The 17559-nt window shown below is 35.4% G+C and overlaps 3 protein-coding genes across 3 annotated transcripts; 1 reads left to right on the plus strand and 2 right to left on the minus strand.

The window, feature by feature from the left end:
• Positions 1 to 5401: 5401 nt before the first annotated feature.
• Positions 5402 to 8242, minus strand: LOC107020860 (UDP-glycosyltransferase 86A1-like). Its single transcript, XM_015221379.2, has 3 exons — positions 8105 to 8242; positions 6529 to 7077; positions 5402 to 6462 (listed from the first exon to the last, which is right to left on the minus strand). Exons 2-3 carry the CDS (start codon positions 7064 to 7066, stop codon positions 5549 to 5551), a joined length of 1452 nt encoding a protein of 483 aa, XP_015076865.1. The 5' UTR covers positions 7067 to 7077; positions 8105 to 8242; the 3' UTR covers positions 5402 to 5548.
• A 1567-nt stretch (positions 8243 to 9809) lies between these two features.
• LOC107020877 (protein RESISTANCE TO PHYTOPHTHORA 1, chloroplastic) lies at positions 9810 to 12656 on the plus strand. Its single transcript, XM_015221405.2, has 4 exons — positions 9810 to 10276; positions 11364 to 11574; positions 12030 to 12199; positions 12275 to 12656. Exons 1-4 carry the CDS (start codon positions 9974 to 9976, stop codon positions 12299 to 12301), a joined length of 711 nt encoding a protein of 236 aa, XP_015076891.1. The 5' UTR covers positions 9810 to 9973; the 3' UTR covers positions 12302 to 12656.
• Positions 12657 to 13027: 371 nt separating this feature from the next.
• On the minus strand, positions 13028 to 17272 carry LOC107019143 (probable serine/threonine-protein kinase PBL25). Its single transcript, XM_015219717.2, has 5 exons — positions 16514 to 17272; positions 15672 to 15838; positions 15054 to 15243; positions 14499 to 14887; positions 13028 to 14054 (listed from the first exon to the last, which is right to left on the minus strand). Exons 1-5 carry the CDS (start codon positions 16611 to 16613, stop codon positions 13440 to 13442), a joined length of 1461 nt encoding a protein of 486 aa, XP_015075203.1. The 5' UTR covers positions 16614 to 17272; the 3' UTR covers positions 13028 to 13439.
• Between the last annotated feature and the right edge of the window lie 287 nt (positions 17273 to 17559).

The raw sequence follows: 17559 nt of genomic DNA on the forward strand, positions 1-17559 counted from the left end.
CGAAAAACCAAAAAAATCAGCTATTTTCTAAAAGTTAGCTCGTAAATGCGATAAAATTTCCTCAAAAATTGTGTGACTATACGTAATGCTTCTCCCACTGATTACGGAGGTCCTCGTTAAGTTTTTTCAAAAAAAATTTTTTAGGTGCAACCAGGCGCCAGATTAGTGGACTAATACACACGAAAAACCAAGAAAATCAAAAAGTTAGCTCGTAAATGCGACAAAATTCCCTCAAAAATTGTGTGACTATACGTAATGCTTCTGCCACTGATTACGGAGGTCCTCGTGAAGTTTTTTCAGAAAAAAAATTTTACGTGCTCCCAGGCGCCAGATTAGTGGACTAATACACACGAAAAACCAAGAAAATCAGCTTTTTTCTAAAAGTTAGCTCGTAAATGCGATAAAATTTCCTCAAAAATTGTGTGATTATACGTAATGCTTCTCCCACTGATTACGGAGCTACTCGTGAAGTTTTTTCAGAAAAATTTTTTAAGGTGCTCCCAGGCGCCAGATTAGTGGACTAATATACACGAAAAACCAAGAAAATCAACTATTTTTTAAAAGTTAGCTCGTAAATGCGATAAAATTCCCTAAAAAATTATGTGACTATACGTAATGCTTCTCCCACTGATTACAGAGGTCCTCGTGAAGTTTTTTCAGAAAAAAATTTTTAATTGCTCCCAGGCGCCAAATTAATGGACAAATACACACGAAAAACCAAGAAAATCAGCTACTTTCTAAAAGTTAGCTCGTAAATGCGACAAAGTTCCCTTTAAAATTGTGTGACTATACGTAATGCTTCTGCCACTGATTACGGAGGTCCTCGTGAAGTTTTTCAGAAAAAAAAATTTAGGTGCTCCCAGGCGCCAGATTAGTGGACTAATACACACGAAAAACCAAGAAAATCAGCTATTTTCTAAAAGTTAGCTCGTAAATGCGATAAAATTTCCTCAAAAATAGTGTGACTATACGTAATGCTTCTCCCACTGATTACGGAGGTCCTCGTGATGTTTTTTCAGAAAAAAAATTTTAGGTGCTCCCAGGCGCCAGATTAGTGGACTAATACACACGAAAAACCGAGAAAATCAGCTATTTTCTAAAAGTTAGCTCGTAAATGCGATAAAATTCCCTCAAAAATTGTGTGACTATACGTATTGCTTATCCCACAGATTACGGAGGTCCTCGTGAAGTTTTTCGGAAAAAAAATTTTTTTGTGCTCCCAGACGCCAGATTAGTGGACTAATTAATACACACGAAAAAACCAAGAAAATCAGCTACTTTCTAAAAGTTAGCTCGTAAATGCGACAAAATTCCCTCAAAAATTGTGTGACTATACGTAATGCTTCTGCCACTGATTACGGAGGTCCTCGTGAAGTTTTTTCAGAAAAAAAATTTTAGGTGCTCCCAGGCGCCAGATTAGTGGACTAATACACACGAAAAACCAAGAAAATCAGCTAATTTGTAAAATTAGCTCGTAAATGAGACAAAATTCCCTCAAAAATTGTGTGACTATACGTAATGCTTCTCCCACTAATTACGGAGGTCCTCGTGAAGTTTTTTCAGAAAAAAAATTTTAGGTGCACCCAGGCGCCAGATTAGTGGACTAATACACACGAAAAACCAAGAAAATCAGCTATTTTCTAAAAGTTAGCTCGTAAATGCGACAAAATTCCCTCAAAAATTGTGTGACTATACGTAATGCTTCTCCCACTGATTGTGGAGGTCATCGTGAAGTTTTTCCAGAAAAAAAATTTTAGGTGCTCCCAGGCGCCAGATTAGTGGACTAATACACACGAAAAACCGAGAAAATCAGCTATTTTCTAAAAGTTAGCTCGTAAATGCAATAAAATTCCCTCAAAAATTGTGTGACTATACGTAATGCTTCACCCACAGATTACGGAGGTCCTCGTGAAGTTTTTTCAGAAAAAATCTTTTTTGTGCTCCCAGACGCCAGATTAGTGGACTAATTAATATACACGAAAAAACCAAGAAAATCAGCTACTTTCTAAAAGTTAGCTCGTAAATGCGACAAAATTCCCTCAAAAATTGTGTGACTATACGTAATGCTTCTCCCACTGATTACGGAGGTCCTCGTGAAGTTTTTTCAGAAAAAAATTTTTAGGTGCTCCCAGGCGCCAGATTAGTGGACTAATACACACGAAAAACCAAGAAAATCAGCTACTTTCTAAAAGTTAGCTCGTAAATGCGACAAAATTCCCTCAAAAATTGTGTGACTATACGTAATGCTTCTCCCACTGATTACAGAGGTCCTGGTGAAGTTTTTTCAGCAAAAAATTTTTAGGTGCTCCCAGGCGTCAGATTAGTGGACTAATACATACGAAAAACCAAGAAAATCAGCTATTTTCTAAAAGTTAGCTCGTAAATGTGACAAAATTCCCTCAAAAATTGTGTGACTATACGTAATGCTTCTCCCACTGATTATGGAGTTCCTCGTGAAGTTTTTTCAGAAAAAAAATTTTAGGTGCTCCCAGGCGCCAGTTTAGTGGACTAATACACACGAAAAAACAAGAAAATGAGCTACTTTCTAAAAGTTAGCTCGTAAATGCGACAAAATTCCCTCAAAAATTGTGTGACTATACGTAATGCTTCTCCCACTTATTACGGAGGTCCTCGTGAAGTTTTTTCAGAAAAAAATTTTTAGGTGCTCCCAGGCGCATGATTACTGGACTAATACACACGAAAAACAAAGAAAATCAGCTATTTTGTAAAATTAGCTCGTAAATGAGACAAAATTCCCTCAAAAATTGTGTGGCTTTACGCAATGCTTCTCCATCTGATTACGGAGGTCTTCGTGAAGTTTTTTCAGAATAAAATTTTTAGGTGCTCTCAGGCGCCAGATTAATGGACTAATACACACGAAAAACCAAGAAAATCAGCTATTTTCTAGAAGTTAGCTCGTAAATGAGACAAAATTTCCTCAAAAATTGTGTGACTACACGTAATGCTTCTCCCACTTATTACGGAGGTCCTCGTGAAGTTTTATCAGAAAAATTTTTTTAGGTGTACCTAGGCANCCAGACGCCAGATTAGTGGACTAATAAATACACACGAAAAACCAAGAAAATCAGCTACTTTCTAAAAGTTAGCTCGTAAATGCGACAAAATTCCCTCAAAAATTGTGTGACTATACGTAATGCTTCTCCCACTGATTACGGAGGTCCTCGTGAAGTTTTTTCAGAAAAAATTTTTTAGGTGCTCCCTGGCGGCAAATTAGTGGACTAATACACACGAAAAACCAAGAAAATCAGTTATTTTCTAAGAGGTAGCTCGTAAATGCGACAAAATTCCCTAAAAAATTGTGTGACTATACGTAATGCTTCTCCCACTGATTACGGAGGTCCTCGTGAAGTTTTTTTTGGAAAAATTTTTTAATTTCTCCCAGGCGCCAGATTAGTGGACTAATACACACGAAAAATCAAGAAAATCAGCTACTTTCTAAAAGTTAGCTCGTAAATGCGACAAAATTCCCTTAAAAATTGTGTGACTATACGTAATGCTTCTACCACTGATTACGGAGGTCCTCGTGAAGTTTTTTCAGAAAAAAAATTTTAGGTGCTCCCAGGCGCCAGATCAGTGGACTAATACACACGAAAAACCAAGAAAATCAGCTATTTTCTAAAATTTGCTTGTAAATGAGACAAAATTTCCTCAAAAATTGTGTGACTATACGTAATGCTTCTCCCATTGATTACAGAGGTCCTCGTGAAGTTTTTTTCAGAAAAATTTTTTTTGGTGCTCCTAGGCGCCAGTTAGTGGACTAATACATACGAAAAACCAAGAAAATCAGCTATTTTTCTAAAAGTTAGCTCGTAAATGCGATAAAATTCCCTCAAAAATTGTGTGACTATACGTAATGCTTCTCCCACTGATTACGGAGGTCCTCGTGAAGTTTTTTCAGAAAAAACTTTTTAGGTGCTCCCAGGCGCCAGATTAGTGGACTAATACACACGAAAAACCAAGAAAATCAGCGATTTTCCGAAAGTTAGCTTGTAAATGCGATAAAATTCCCTCAAAAATTGTGTGACTATACGTATTGCTTATCCCACAGATTACGGAGGTCCTCGTGAAGTTTTTTCAGAAAAAAATTTTTTGGTTCTCCCAGACGCCAGATTAGTGGACTAATAAATACACACGAAAAACCAAGAAAATCAGCTACTTTCTAAAAGTTAGCTCGTAAATGCGACAAAATTCCCTCAAAAATTGTGTGACTATACGTAATGCTTTTCCCACTGATTACGGAGGTCCTCGTGAAATTTTTTCAGAAAAAAAATTTTAGGTGCTCCCAGGCGCCAGATTAGTGGACTAATACACACGAAAAACCAAGAAAATCAGCTAATTTGTAAAATTAGCTCGTAAATGAGACAAAATTCCCTCAAAAATTGTGTGACTATACGTAATGCTTCTCCCACTGATAACGGAGGTCCTCGTGAAGTTTTTTCAGAAAAAAAATTTTAGGTGCACCCAGGCGCCAGATTAGTGGACTAATACACACGAAAAACCAAGAAAATCAGCTATTTTCCAAAAGTTAGCTCGTAAATGCGATAAAATTTCCTCAAAAATTGTGTGACTATACGTAATGCTTCTCCCGCCGATTACGGAGGTCCTCGTGAAGTTTTTTCAGAAAAAATTTTTTAGTGCTCCCAGGCGGCAAATTAGTGGACTAATACACACGAAAAACCAAGAAAATCAGTTATTTTCTAAAAGGTAGCTCGTAAATGCGACAAAATTCCCTCAAAAATTGTGTGACTATACGTAATGCTTATCCCACTGATTACGGAGGTCCTCGTGAAGTTTTTTCAGAAAAAACTTTTTAGGTGCTCCCAGGCGCCAGATTATTGGACTATTACACACGAAAAATCAAGAAAATCAGCTATTTTCTAAAATTAGCTTGTAAATGAGACAAAATTCCCTCAAAAATTGTGTGACTATACGTAATGCTTCTCCCACTGATTACGGGGGTCCTCGTGAAGTTTTTCAGAAAAAAAAATTTAGGTGATCCTGGGCGCCAGATTAGTGGATACTTTCTAAAAGTTAGCTCGTAAAATGGGACAAAATTCCCTCAAAAATTGTGTGACTATACGTAATGCTTCTCCCACTGATTACGGAGGTCCTCGTGAAGTTTTTTCAGAAAATTTTTTTTAGGTGCTCCCAGGCGCCAGATTAGTGGACTAATACACACGAAAAACCAAATAAATCAACTATTTTCTAAAAGTAGCTCGTAAATGCGACAAAATTCCCTCAAAAATTGTGTGACTATACATAATGCTTCTCCCACTGATTACGGAGGTTCTCGTGAAGTTTTTTCAGAAAAAAATTTTAGGTGCTCCCAGGCGCCAGATTAGTGGACTAATACACACGAAAAACCAAGAAAATCAGCTACTTTCTAAAAGTTAGCTCGTAAATGCGAAAAAATGTACCTTAAAAAAATGTTAAAGAGTGTAAGTAATGTTCCCAACCTATTTCAAGACACATTTTGTTCCAATATAGATATATCTTGTAGTTACCATACTACATAAAACTTGTGTTGTTACTCTTGCTTTTTCTGCTGAATTTTGGAGTTGATATCACAGATTAATTGTTTGTAGTTTCTTCCTGAAGATCCGTTTTCGGATAATGCATCTTCGAGCTTCTTCCTCGTTTCGTCTAGATTGATCCTTAACTTATTAGCTTCAGTGATGAAACAGTATAATTTCTGTGCAATTTCCTGTCTTTTGAGTATTCTTCCATTGCTAAGATCAAAGCCAACCTTCCACTCACTGACTACCAATTTCCTGTTTGTAAATTGATCAGTAAATATTGGAAAACACAACATTGGAACTTTGCACCAACTACTCTCCAAAACTGAATTCCATCCGCAATGTGTCAAGAATCCTCCGATAGCTCGATGTGAAATTACATCAATTTGGTTACACCATGACACTACTAATCCTCTGTCTTTTACGTCGTGTTCAAATCTTTCTGGCAAAAGATTACTTTCTAATGACCATGTAATATCGGGACGAACCACCCAAATAAAGCTAACTCTGCTAAGTAAAAGTCCATGAGCCATTTCAAGAATATCTTGTCTACTAATTTTTGCAAGACTCCCAAATGAAATGTACATAACAGAACCTTTTGGTTTACCGTTTAGCCACTCAGTAGGGTCAGATTCCATCCATAGGTTCGACTTTGTTGCAGTGGTGTTATTCGTGAAGCCATTTGGGAAAATTGGTCCTAATGCATAGAATGGCTTCTTCTCTTGTAGAGCTGATATTGTTGACGACTCTAACTCTTGTACTGTGTTGCAAATGATCATATCCGCTTTCCTTGCATCTTCAAGTGACTTAAACATGTATCGATGCATTGTATCCCATGGCTCGGAATCTTGAATGTACGAAGGAAGATCCCCTGGCTCAATAGCTTGAACGCCTGGTATGTAATCTATCGTGTCCTCACGATTATCTGTTAAACAGTTCAAAGTTTTAATACATGTAATGCAACTTGCTATATAGCTAAAATTTTGTTTACCTTGGGAACCAAAGTGACCATTTAGTGTTAAGAGGTCCATATGATAGTAACTTGTGAATGCCAGAGCTGCTTCAGTAAAGAATGATATGTTGACGAGATCATATTTCTTCGCGATTACTGATGGCCAGACAAAGAAAGTGTCCGCGATTAAGCAGGAAACTGGAGGATTATGGTTAGAGTTGACGAGATTTCCAATAAGATCATCTACATGTGTTGAGAAAACATGGAACAACCCTTCCATGAACTGATCATGGTTCCCCATCCTATCGAAATTCAGTGGGAAACCATCACTTATCGTTGTGTAACGTATGTCAAGGCCAGAATTCTGTGCCTCGGAGAAAATGTTGTAATCCGATGAGCTTTCAGAGACCGATTGAGCTTTCATCAACCTTTCATGAGTTATATGTGTATTGACAAAAGTTATGGTGAGACCCTTTGATGCAAGCTTTATTGCTAGATTGATGAATTGTACAATGTGGCCTTGTAGTGGTACTGGTATCATTATGGCATGAGGTTTGATGTTTTCTTCTGGTTCCATTTTTTTGGTGCCTGTAGTAATGGGAAACACAGTTAGTGACCCTATCGGTGAATTTTAACTCGTGACAGTTGTTAAATTAGGTCTTGGGCCTAATTCGCTCCCCAAAACCTAGCTCATGAAGGGAGGATTGACCAAGTCCATATAAGGAGACCACGTGCGACTTTTATCCACTCTAACAACTCCCTTCACGCCTAGGCCCAACAGGCGCGTGGATCGGGAGCCCACACGGGAATGAATATGGCTCTGATACCATGTTAGATTACGTCTTGGGCCTAACTTACATCCCAAAAGCTAGCTCATGAGGGGAGGATTGTCCAAATGCATATAAGGAGACCCCTAGTATGTTCCCACCAATGTGAGACTTTTACCCACTCTAACAACAAGCAACGACGTATATATAATTTTTCATAAGCAGTGTCAACCTATTATCACAACTCGGTTTGGATTTTAGCTTTAGAGGTTCTGAACCTTCAACATTTTTGTCCCAATTTGATGTTTTCATTTACATAACTCATATTTATGAACACTGTTACTCGAGTCGAGGAATTATCAGAAACAATCTCATCACCATTATAACTTAATTCCATGACATAAGAAGCCAACATGGTCAGCAACTTCATTCAAATGATTTATTTGGCTCCTTGGATATTGTAAGTTTACAAAGGTAAAAATCAATAACTACAATAACACTAAGCTAGTGTTTTGCTATAGATTTCATCAATATCTATTTTTCCTAATTTCTCCTCCAACTGACTACTAGATCTCACGTGTTTCGTTTATTAACTATGTTGCTCGGACTTTTTAAAAATATTGATAGATATAATGCATTTTTCAAGGATCAACACGAGTTCAATAAATCTCCCAAACAAAAAAGGAACAACAACAACAACATTATAGTCTCAAATAAGTTGAACTCAACTACATGAATCTTCACCGATCCATATCGCTCTATTTAAGCTCATCTCAGTCTAATATAACACAAAAATATTCAATATATATATATATATACATACAAGTTCAAGAAGTTTTAAAGCTCACCTGTATGTCCTTTTTCAGATGCAGAAATAATAGTTTCTCAAGCAAATTTTTGAATGGCTTATAGTTGTTGATGTAATATTGGCTTTATCTAAAAAAGAAAAGCCATAGTGCTGTTTTTAGAATTAAAAAATTAGCCACTAGTGATTCTTTTATTCTTTTTTTTAAAAAAAAAGAGAAAATTGGTCGAAAAGTCTTCCTAAAAATATTATTTTAGTTTCCATGAGTTTTATATCTAAATAATAAAATCTTTAAAAAGAGTTTACGTGGTACAATGATTTTATGATAGGTCAATAAATCTGCAAGTACTTAATAATTTGATATGATACTTATATTATTCTAATAGTTTAAGAAAATTTTAATTTAATTACATAAAAAAAACTCATATATATAGCCAGTGACGGAGCCACAGTATGTTTAGGAGTTCATCCGAATCGTTTTTGGTGAAAAATTATATTATTTTTATATGGTTAAAATAATTTTTTAGGTATATATAAAGATGTCGAACCTACTTCAGTTATTCAGTATGTCTATTTTTTCAAATTTTGAACTCTCTTATCGAAAATTCTGATTGCGCCTCTGTTAATAGCCACTTTAAAAAGAGCTTTTCAAGCGTAATATTCATGCAAGCATATCATATTCCTCTACAAGTATTTTAACATGGATTTTGCAAAATTATGATAAATTATGAGGATTTAAACCTATTTATTAAATTTTTATTTTTTTTAATTTAAGATTTCAAAAGGTATAGGAATCTAGTTTAATATAAAAAGAAAAACTTACACATGAAATATAATTCTTTTTTTTTTTTAGTAAAAATGAAATATAATTCTTAAAATATGTTTTTATTATTTGGGTGCACATGGTTTCTTGGGAGTTAACCATGTGGTCATGTGTAAGCCACAAAATGTTGATGGACTATTAGCTATTCGAATTCAGAATCAATGATTTAGTTAAATTAAATTTATATTATATAAAATTTGTAAAAAAGAATTATTTTGTTATATCAAGATTTTCTTTTAGAAGAATTGAATATGAGACAATTTAGTGGAGAATTTTATCTGTTTCATTTCACCTTATGTTGACTAGTTAAAATTAAGTATTTATTATTAATCTTTTTTTTTAAAAAAAAATCACTTAACTCCATATTAGAGGCTTAAATTTCATTACAAGTTTTTTTTTTAAAAAAAAATCTAATATTTTAAATACATTTTAAAACTCAATTAATTTTATGTCACGATAAGAATTCAAAATGAGTAGAAAAACATTAGACATCTTCTTTCTTGTGTCTTTGAGAGTATATGACTACATGATTTGTTCATAAGTTAGCTTCTCATAAAAATAAATTAGCCGTTCGTATTTTCAAATGTGTCTTTTTAATTACTCTCAAGTTACAAAAAAGATATCATTCGTGTTATTATCACATACAAAATATGTGTTATAACAAATACTTAATGATAATTCAAATTGAAAACTCATACAATAGTAATTGATCCATATAAAATGTCATTTTTTTTTATAATAATTATGATGTTCAGATCAACTATCATATATTTTAACTAATTTTACGAGATATTTGTCAATTTTCTATCAACAATCACTACGATAAATGAAAAAGAAAATCTCTAATACTTTTTATTTTCGTAAAAATTTAAACCACTTCATTAACCGCTCGGCGGGTAAATGTGCCTATTGAGTCATTTTGTAGCCACAAATTAAATTGACACTTCTCCTCTCTGTTATCCTTCCCATTTTCAAGATTTCTCTTTTCACAGTTCATCTTGTTATGTTTCACAAAAACAAAAAACAATTTGTGTACAAAATGTTGTAGCTCTTTATGAGACCTTAATAAACTCAATTTAGTACAAAAAGATGAATTTAGCTACTACAATGTCAGCATCAGTTTTAAATTACCAAATCTTGAAATTTTTCCCACCACAGAAAAATGGGTTCTTGAAATCTCCATTGATTAGAGGAAAAAGTTGCAGATTTTGTGTTTCTGCAAGTTCAAATGAGTTGAATAAACAAGTAATTGAAGACCCAAAAGAGGAGATTCAAGTAAAAAGTGATGGGGTTATTGTTAATAGTACTGAGGAGGATGAGGAAGAAAGAAATGGGGAAAATTCTACTTCTACAGGTCCTAGTACTGTTCTTGATAATAAAGAACTCAAAAAGGTGAGATTTTTATGTATTCTTTAACTCAGTTTTATCCAATATTTTTGATATGCTGTTATGTATTGTCTGTTTTTGACTTGACTCGTAGTTTAATAAAATAAAGAAAGAATTTTGAATGTTATGGCCTAAATTAAAGATACGTGGAATGTATCAAAATGTTATCTTGTAGTTTTAAACATGTTGTTTGGTGTCAATTAATTTGAGTGACATTGTTTTTGAAGCAAACTAAAAATGGAAGTAAGACGAGCAGATTGAAACGGAGGGAGTACTTGCAAGCATGATCTTTTATTAGAAAGGAGCATACTTTAGTTAATAGCACCAAGCAATGCTCATATTAAGGAAGCATTACTTCAAAGGTGGAAGGAACTAATGAAATTTCTTTCAAGCATGGCCCTTTAATCAGTCTAACTGTAGTAGAGTAGTCTATCTGATCTCGTAACGGGTGGACAGATAGAAATGCCTACAGATGAGGTATGCGAGGGTAGCTTGCCGGCAAAAGGCGTGTATGGTAGTCTTTTGTTGGATGATAACGGGACGGGCAATTAACTGCAACCTTTTTCTGCTTATTGGCTATTGGGGGATGGGGTGGGGGGTAACCGGAGGAAGAGAACAGGGCAAAGGAAAGGGCAGAGATTCAAGTGACAATTGTCAGTACTGTCGAAGAGGAAATATAAAGGTCACTCAGAGTTTATGGAATGCTTGAAGTAAGTTTGCTGTGTGAAAATAGTCTAATTATAGTGATTCGTTTGAAAGATACAAAACTAGATTTTGGAGTTGACTTAGTCGCAAGGTCCATTTCCTAATAACTAGAATTAGCATAAAAGAGAGGTCCAATAGTATGAATCGTAGATTTTGCATGAGCGTTCATCATTGAGGACGTCATAAATGATGTGGCTTTCTAAAATTACGACGAACAACAGCAAACGCTCCTCAGTTGCAAACAAGTTGGGGTCGGCTAAATGAATCCTTACTTTCAGTTTAACTCATTTTAAAATAGCTGTATAAATTACATTTTAATTTTCTGTATACATGGGAAAATATAATTGACTAATTATATGAGTGTTAACTTCAAAATACTCTCTTCCAGGCTGTCCTAAAGACTGCTTCAACCTTTGCACCAAGGGCTTCCACTGCTACGAAAAACCCTGCAAAACCTGGAACTGTTTTATACACTGTTTTTGAAGTGCAAGCCTATGCTTCAATGTTGATAGGTGGAGCTCTGTCCTTCAATCTCATATTTCCGTCAACTGAACCTGACATCTGGAGACTAATGGGAATGTGGTCCATATGGATGTTTAGTAAGTAATGTTGCTTTATACAACTAAACCTTGCCTCCGAAATAGTAGAACACATAAGAATATTTCTTATGAGTTATGAGTGATATTAAGCTACTTTGAAGTAGATATATCTTGTTCATCTGCCTGTTAATTCATTTCGTTTTCCTTCCGTTGTTCTCTCAGTCAGAGGACTATAATCGGAAGTTCCATTTTCAGCTTTAGTTGGTCTCTATTTGATATCTGATGTTACTTTCTTCAGATAGTAAATGGTGTCCAACATTTTATATTATTTTAAACTCTAGTATCGATTGTGAATGCCAAAGTAAACTCTATCATAAAGTGGTATAAGTTTTTTTTTTTTTTTGGTTAATAAAGAGGTATAAGTTGATGTAATGTAATTCATATTTGTACCCTTGCTACTATTCCCTCAATTTAGCTATAAATTGTAACTCAAATGTTAATTTCTGTTGTTGCAGCTATACCTTCCCTTCGGGCTCGAGACTGCTCGAAGGATGAGAAAGAAGCTCTCAATTATCTTTTTCTCCTAGTTCCCTTGCTTAATGTTGCAATTCCGTTCTTCTTGAAGTCATTTGCTGTCGTTTGGTCAGCGGATACTGTAGCATTTCTGGGGATGTATGCTTGGAAGGTGTTTATTTTTTTCAATCTGCTCATTTAGCATTGCTTATATTCTCCTCTCTGTTTACATACTTCATTCGTGCAGCTCGGATGGCTACAGAAAGAGCGATGACAAAAGAAGTGAAGGATCAGTGGTGCTCTTGTAGCTTCAATTACGTAGCTCATTCAGCTGATATATTCAACAATGGCTGCTTATGTTTCACGTCGACTCTGCTATATCATGATCCGTTTGAAAAATGAAGCATCTACAAGCACAGTAAGAATATCTCGGATCAAGTTGCCTTACTTCCCTCCTTTTATGTATAGACAATAGATTGTGCAGATGAATTTTTGAAGCCCTAAGAATACTTCTGAGAAGTGACTCTTTTATGTTTACATTGAAATAAACCGCTTTAGCTCGAAGTAAACATAATCAGATACAATTTGGTTGATTAGTTACACTTTATATACTTTGTAGGTCATCTTAATATGCTTTTTGTATATTTCTTCTTGCATAAATGAGAAATCAAATCTTGCAACTACTAGTATAATAAACATATTAGCTTGTTTGATGCACCTCTCTCCGTTTCAGTTTGTTTGTCTTACTTTCCTTTTTAGTCCTTTAGAAAAGAATGTCTCTTTCCTTTTCGACCATGTTTAAACCACAAGATTAAAGGATTCAAAAGTCTTCCAAATTTTCTTATAATTCGTGTCCACTCAAAATCAGGCAAACAAGTTGAAACGAGGGGAGTACTATACTAAACTTATTAGCTTATAAAAGCCAAAAAGTTCTGAGCTCTCCATCCACTAGCCGCAATATTTTGTAGTAAGTCCACTTATTAAAAAAGTTCAGTGCTCATAGCCAAAATGTAAAAATTAAGTTTGTCAAAATGAAAAATATGAAGAAAAAAAAAGTTAATTACAAGGTACAGTTACATATTTTACTAATATGTACTCTGGGATGAGTAGAACGAATTACTTTAACGTTCTGTTTCCTCGTTGCATTCTGACCTGAATATGCGCCAAAACTTTCATAATTAGAATGTAAGCTGCTTGTTGTCTTAACAAAATCAATAATTACATTACTTGTGTCAATGTTGCTTTTACTTCTGTAATTTGTACTGGGACTTGCTCCATTAGATTTTTGTTTTTTGCTCAATTGATTTCTCTACATGACTTAAACTTGAATTGGTTCCATGTTTGCAAGCATCATTGACATTGTCGCAACATTAAATTCAACAATTGCATTCTTTTTATGGTTCCTTGTGTTATTATCTGTTGGATGTACCTGAGTTGGTACTTTTAGTGCGAGATTTCACCTTGCTTTTATGTCTTGAATGCGAAGCGTATTTTGCAGATTTTGCTGTTATTTTTGGTTTTTCTTCATCTCCACTGTCCTCATATTCCGAAGATCCTGATGCACTTCCATATCCATATTCTGAACTTGCTTTCTCATCCTCTTGACTGTCACGATTTTTTTGAGACTTTCGTTTGTCACTAACTTTTTGCGAGCGTTGTTTGTCATGGACATTTTCATTATTTTGTTGGTCATTTTCACTATCTTCATACTCCTCATCAGAATAATCCTGATCCTCATCATCTGAATAACCTTGGTCCTCATTTTCGGAACTTGCTTGATCTTCATTATTTGACGTTGGGGTTGGAGCGGGAGGTGAACTGGGAATAGGGTCATCTGGCTGGGGCATTGTAAGAAAAGTAAGAGCAGCCACAACATCACCAATCAAAGGACGAACCATTGGTTCGTCTTGAAGACACATTGCTGTAACCCCAACTGCTTGATTTAAACCTTTGACAGGAAAACTCTTCCCGAGACGCGGGTCAGCCAATTCAGGGAACTTCTTTGGATCCTTGAAATAAGGTTGTGCCTATTAAATCACATACATTTGTTGATCAGTTAGAACTGTCCTCAAATAACTTCCTTTAGTTTTTAATCGAAAAAAAACTGAAGAACTTTGAGATTAAAGGGTAGCTTGGGTGCATGAAGCTTCCCCTATTCAAGTAGGGTTCAGGGAAGGGCCGCACCTCAGGGGGTGTACTGTAAGCAGCCTACCCTGACGCAAGCATCAGTGACTCGAATACATGACATACAAGTCACCTGTGTTCACAAAGGGTTCAGGGAAGGTCCGTACCACAATAAGGTGCAATGTAAGCAGCCTACCCAGATGCAAGCATCAGTGCACGGCTCGAACCCTTGCCCTATAGGTCACACGAAGGCACCATTACCTTTGTTTGCAAGGCCCCCCTTCACAAGAACTTTGAGATTTAAAAAGAAAAAGTAGAACTCTTAGTGGTAGAATGAGAATACTCACCCAAGCAACTAAGTTTTGCTCATCTGCTGGCCTTGTAGTATCCACTGCTCGACGTCCTGTTATAAGTTCAAGCAAAACAATTCCAAAACAATATACATCTGACTTCAAAGTGTGTTCACCATTTTTTTCGAACTCCGGAGCACAATAACCAGTTCCCATCATCATCGGTGACATATTTGTCCTACTCCCTCCACCTGCAAGCTTAGAAAGACCATAATCTGAAAGTCTAGGATTAAAATCTTTATCCAATAGAATGTTTATGCCTTTCAAATCGCGATAAATTATCGGCGGATTGGTCGTTTCGTGTAGATACTCGAGTCCATTAGCAGCACCTAAAGCTATATTCATTCTTGATAGCCAACCTAGTGGCTTTTTATCCTCTTTGAGATCTGAAATATAGTAGAACTAGTTAGTACAGAATCAAGAAAGTTTATGACAACATGAAAGGGGGAAGAGTAGGGTAGACATAAGTTGTTAGGCCTCTTCAAAAACATCAACAGGTGCGTGTAAAATCCTCCAAAATTGAAGAGTCCGAGCAACATAACATAAACTTACCAAGCAGATGATCGTTTAGGCAACCCATTGGCATATATTCGTAGACCAAAATCCTCTGATCACCATCAGCACAATATCCAAGGAGATTCACCAGATTTTGGTGCTTAAGGAGAGTCAACTTTGAGACCTCAACAATGAACTCTTGGTTTCCTTGTGTTCCACTTCTGTCTAGTTGCTTCACTGCCACAATCTATCCAACAAACCAGACATCAAAACTGAAATCTTTCTTCACTTTAATATAGATGAACTTCTATAAATGGTGTGTTTAGTACAACACCAGAAGTCATTTTCCAGAAAATGAGTTTTTTCTGGGAAGAAGTTTCTTTTCTGAAAAATGTTTCCCAGTGTTCCGTAAACAGCCTCTCTACCTCCGTGAGGCTGTTTACAGTGATATGAAGTTAAGGTTTGAGATAGTTGTGAAGGGAAATGACAAAAGTGAGAGAAGTCATTTCTCCTTTATGCTGGAAAAATGTTCTCTTGAAAACATTTTCTTACAACCAAACACCAGAAAGTGACTTATTTTGTGAAGAACATTTTGCAGAGAATATTTTCCATAACAGAAAACACACCCAAAAAAGATTTCTTATTCATTAGGAGAACGTTTAAGGTTAATGTTACCTCTCCACCTTGAAGTGTTCCCTTGAACACTCTTCCAAATCCACCTTCACCTATCAGGCATTCTTGCTTGAAATTCTTTGTTGCACTCGCGAGCTCGCGGAATGTGTAAGTTTTAGCATTACTGTTTACGTTTCCACCAGCATTGTCGCCTTTGTGAAATGGTTCAGCTGGTCGTTTAATCCAAAATGCATGGAGAAAGTGAACATAAGTTATGCCTGGTTAGGAAAGTTTTTTATGTTGCTAGGATTCTTCAAAAATGTTGTCATCATGTGTGTGTCGGACCTTCCAAAAGCAATGCATTTTTGGACGATCTAACGCGAGTGCGGCAACATTTTTGAAAGAGTCCGAACTAGAGGAAAGTAGAGAAATGATGACATGAGTTGGTAAAGCCAAAAAAGCTACCATAATAGCAATCTCAGTGCCTATAGCAGCTTAAAGAAAAAAAAAATCCTTTTGTTTCTACCTGTTTACTGAATTCTCTAATTGCTTAAATACTTAATAGGGTGACATATTTAGTGAATATGACATTCTTTTATAGACCAATGTACTAAGCTCTCGTTGTACGTGCCGGACCACATTGTGTCTTATGTATACAACCTTGCTTTGCAATTCTACTAGAGGTTGTTTTTCCTGACTTGAACCCTTGACCGTCTGATCATAAGTCGGTGGTAACAGCATATTTCTTCAAAAGGGTATATTTCTTTTTTCCAATAAAAAAAAGGATCAATTTTTTTTTAAATGTTACATAGAAAACACAAACACAAACACAACATGATTTCATTTTCTTTAAATTTTAAAGATCTAATAAAGAAAAGATGAAGTACGATGTTATATGATCATACCAGGATTTGGTGGCGTGGTTGAGATTCCTTTAGATTGAGCAACCGGCACATCGTCCTCGGACGATTCGGTTTTTTTCTTGAAGCAGGGGAGGCAACTCATGTTCTTGATCCTCTCAAAAGATCAAAATAAAAATAAAAAAAAAGAAGAAAAAATCCACAATCCCCTCAAGGAAAAGAGAGAAAAAAAATAAAATCTTTTCAAGAAATATATATGAATAATTGTGTCTATTTACCAAAGGAGCTCAAATGAAAGAAAAGGTCTACAAGAATTTTATTTTATTCTTTTAATTAATTATTTCTTCACGTTGTTCCTCTCAAGATTCCAATTTTTTTTTTAACTTAAAAATACAAATGCATGGTTGTACATGAATTCATGACCATCACGTTCATAAAAGCTTTAATTTTAGGTAGAAAATGGGAAGAAAAAAAAACATTAGGAGGAGGAAAAGGGATGGCAATGGCCTTTTCCTTTCATCCTCCCCCAGTTCAGGTTCAAGAAAGGGTCAACGTAAAGATATTATTTCGATGTAATTTCTATAGTATTTCTTTCCGTATACGGATCTTGTAAAAAAATAAAATTTCATATTGAGCTCCAGTGTACGACAAATTTTTTTAGATGAGATGGCTACTTAGATGGGAGGGGGGAGGGTCTCTTTCCTTAGAGGTTGAGGTGGTGTTAGAAATTGTAGGAAAAGAAAATATCACTTGGAGAGGATGCAAGGACAGAGTTTTCTTTCCACCTCCTTTTTTTTGGTTCTTTTTCCCCCTTCTTTTGTGTGGGGGGTGGGTGTAGAACAATATATTTAGAAAAAAAGAATAAAAAAAAAAATCTCAAAATATCCATATTTGGGAGTTAGTTGGTTAGTCATATTGTAAGAAATTAATGGATTAATACACATAAAAAAATTAGAGATAATCTTAAACTTTTATTTCGTGACTCACAAACTCCAAAAAGCTGACGTTGATTTTGTATAAATAACGAGTATTGTTCAATAGGTTTTCACAAATGGACCTACGAAATCTCGGACCAAACGGAGTCGAATCAA

Source organism: Solanum pennellii, chromosome 5 (assembly GCF_001406875.1).
Source record: "Solanum pennellii chromosome 5, SPENNV200".
Classification (NCBI taxonomy): Eukaryota; Viridiplantae; Streptophyta; class Magnoliopsida; order Solanales; family Solanaceae; genus Solanum; species Solanum pennellii.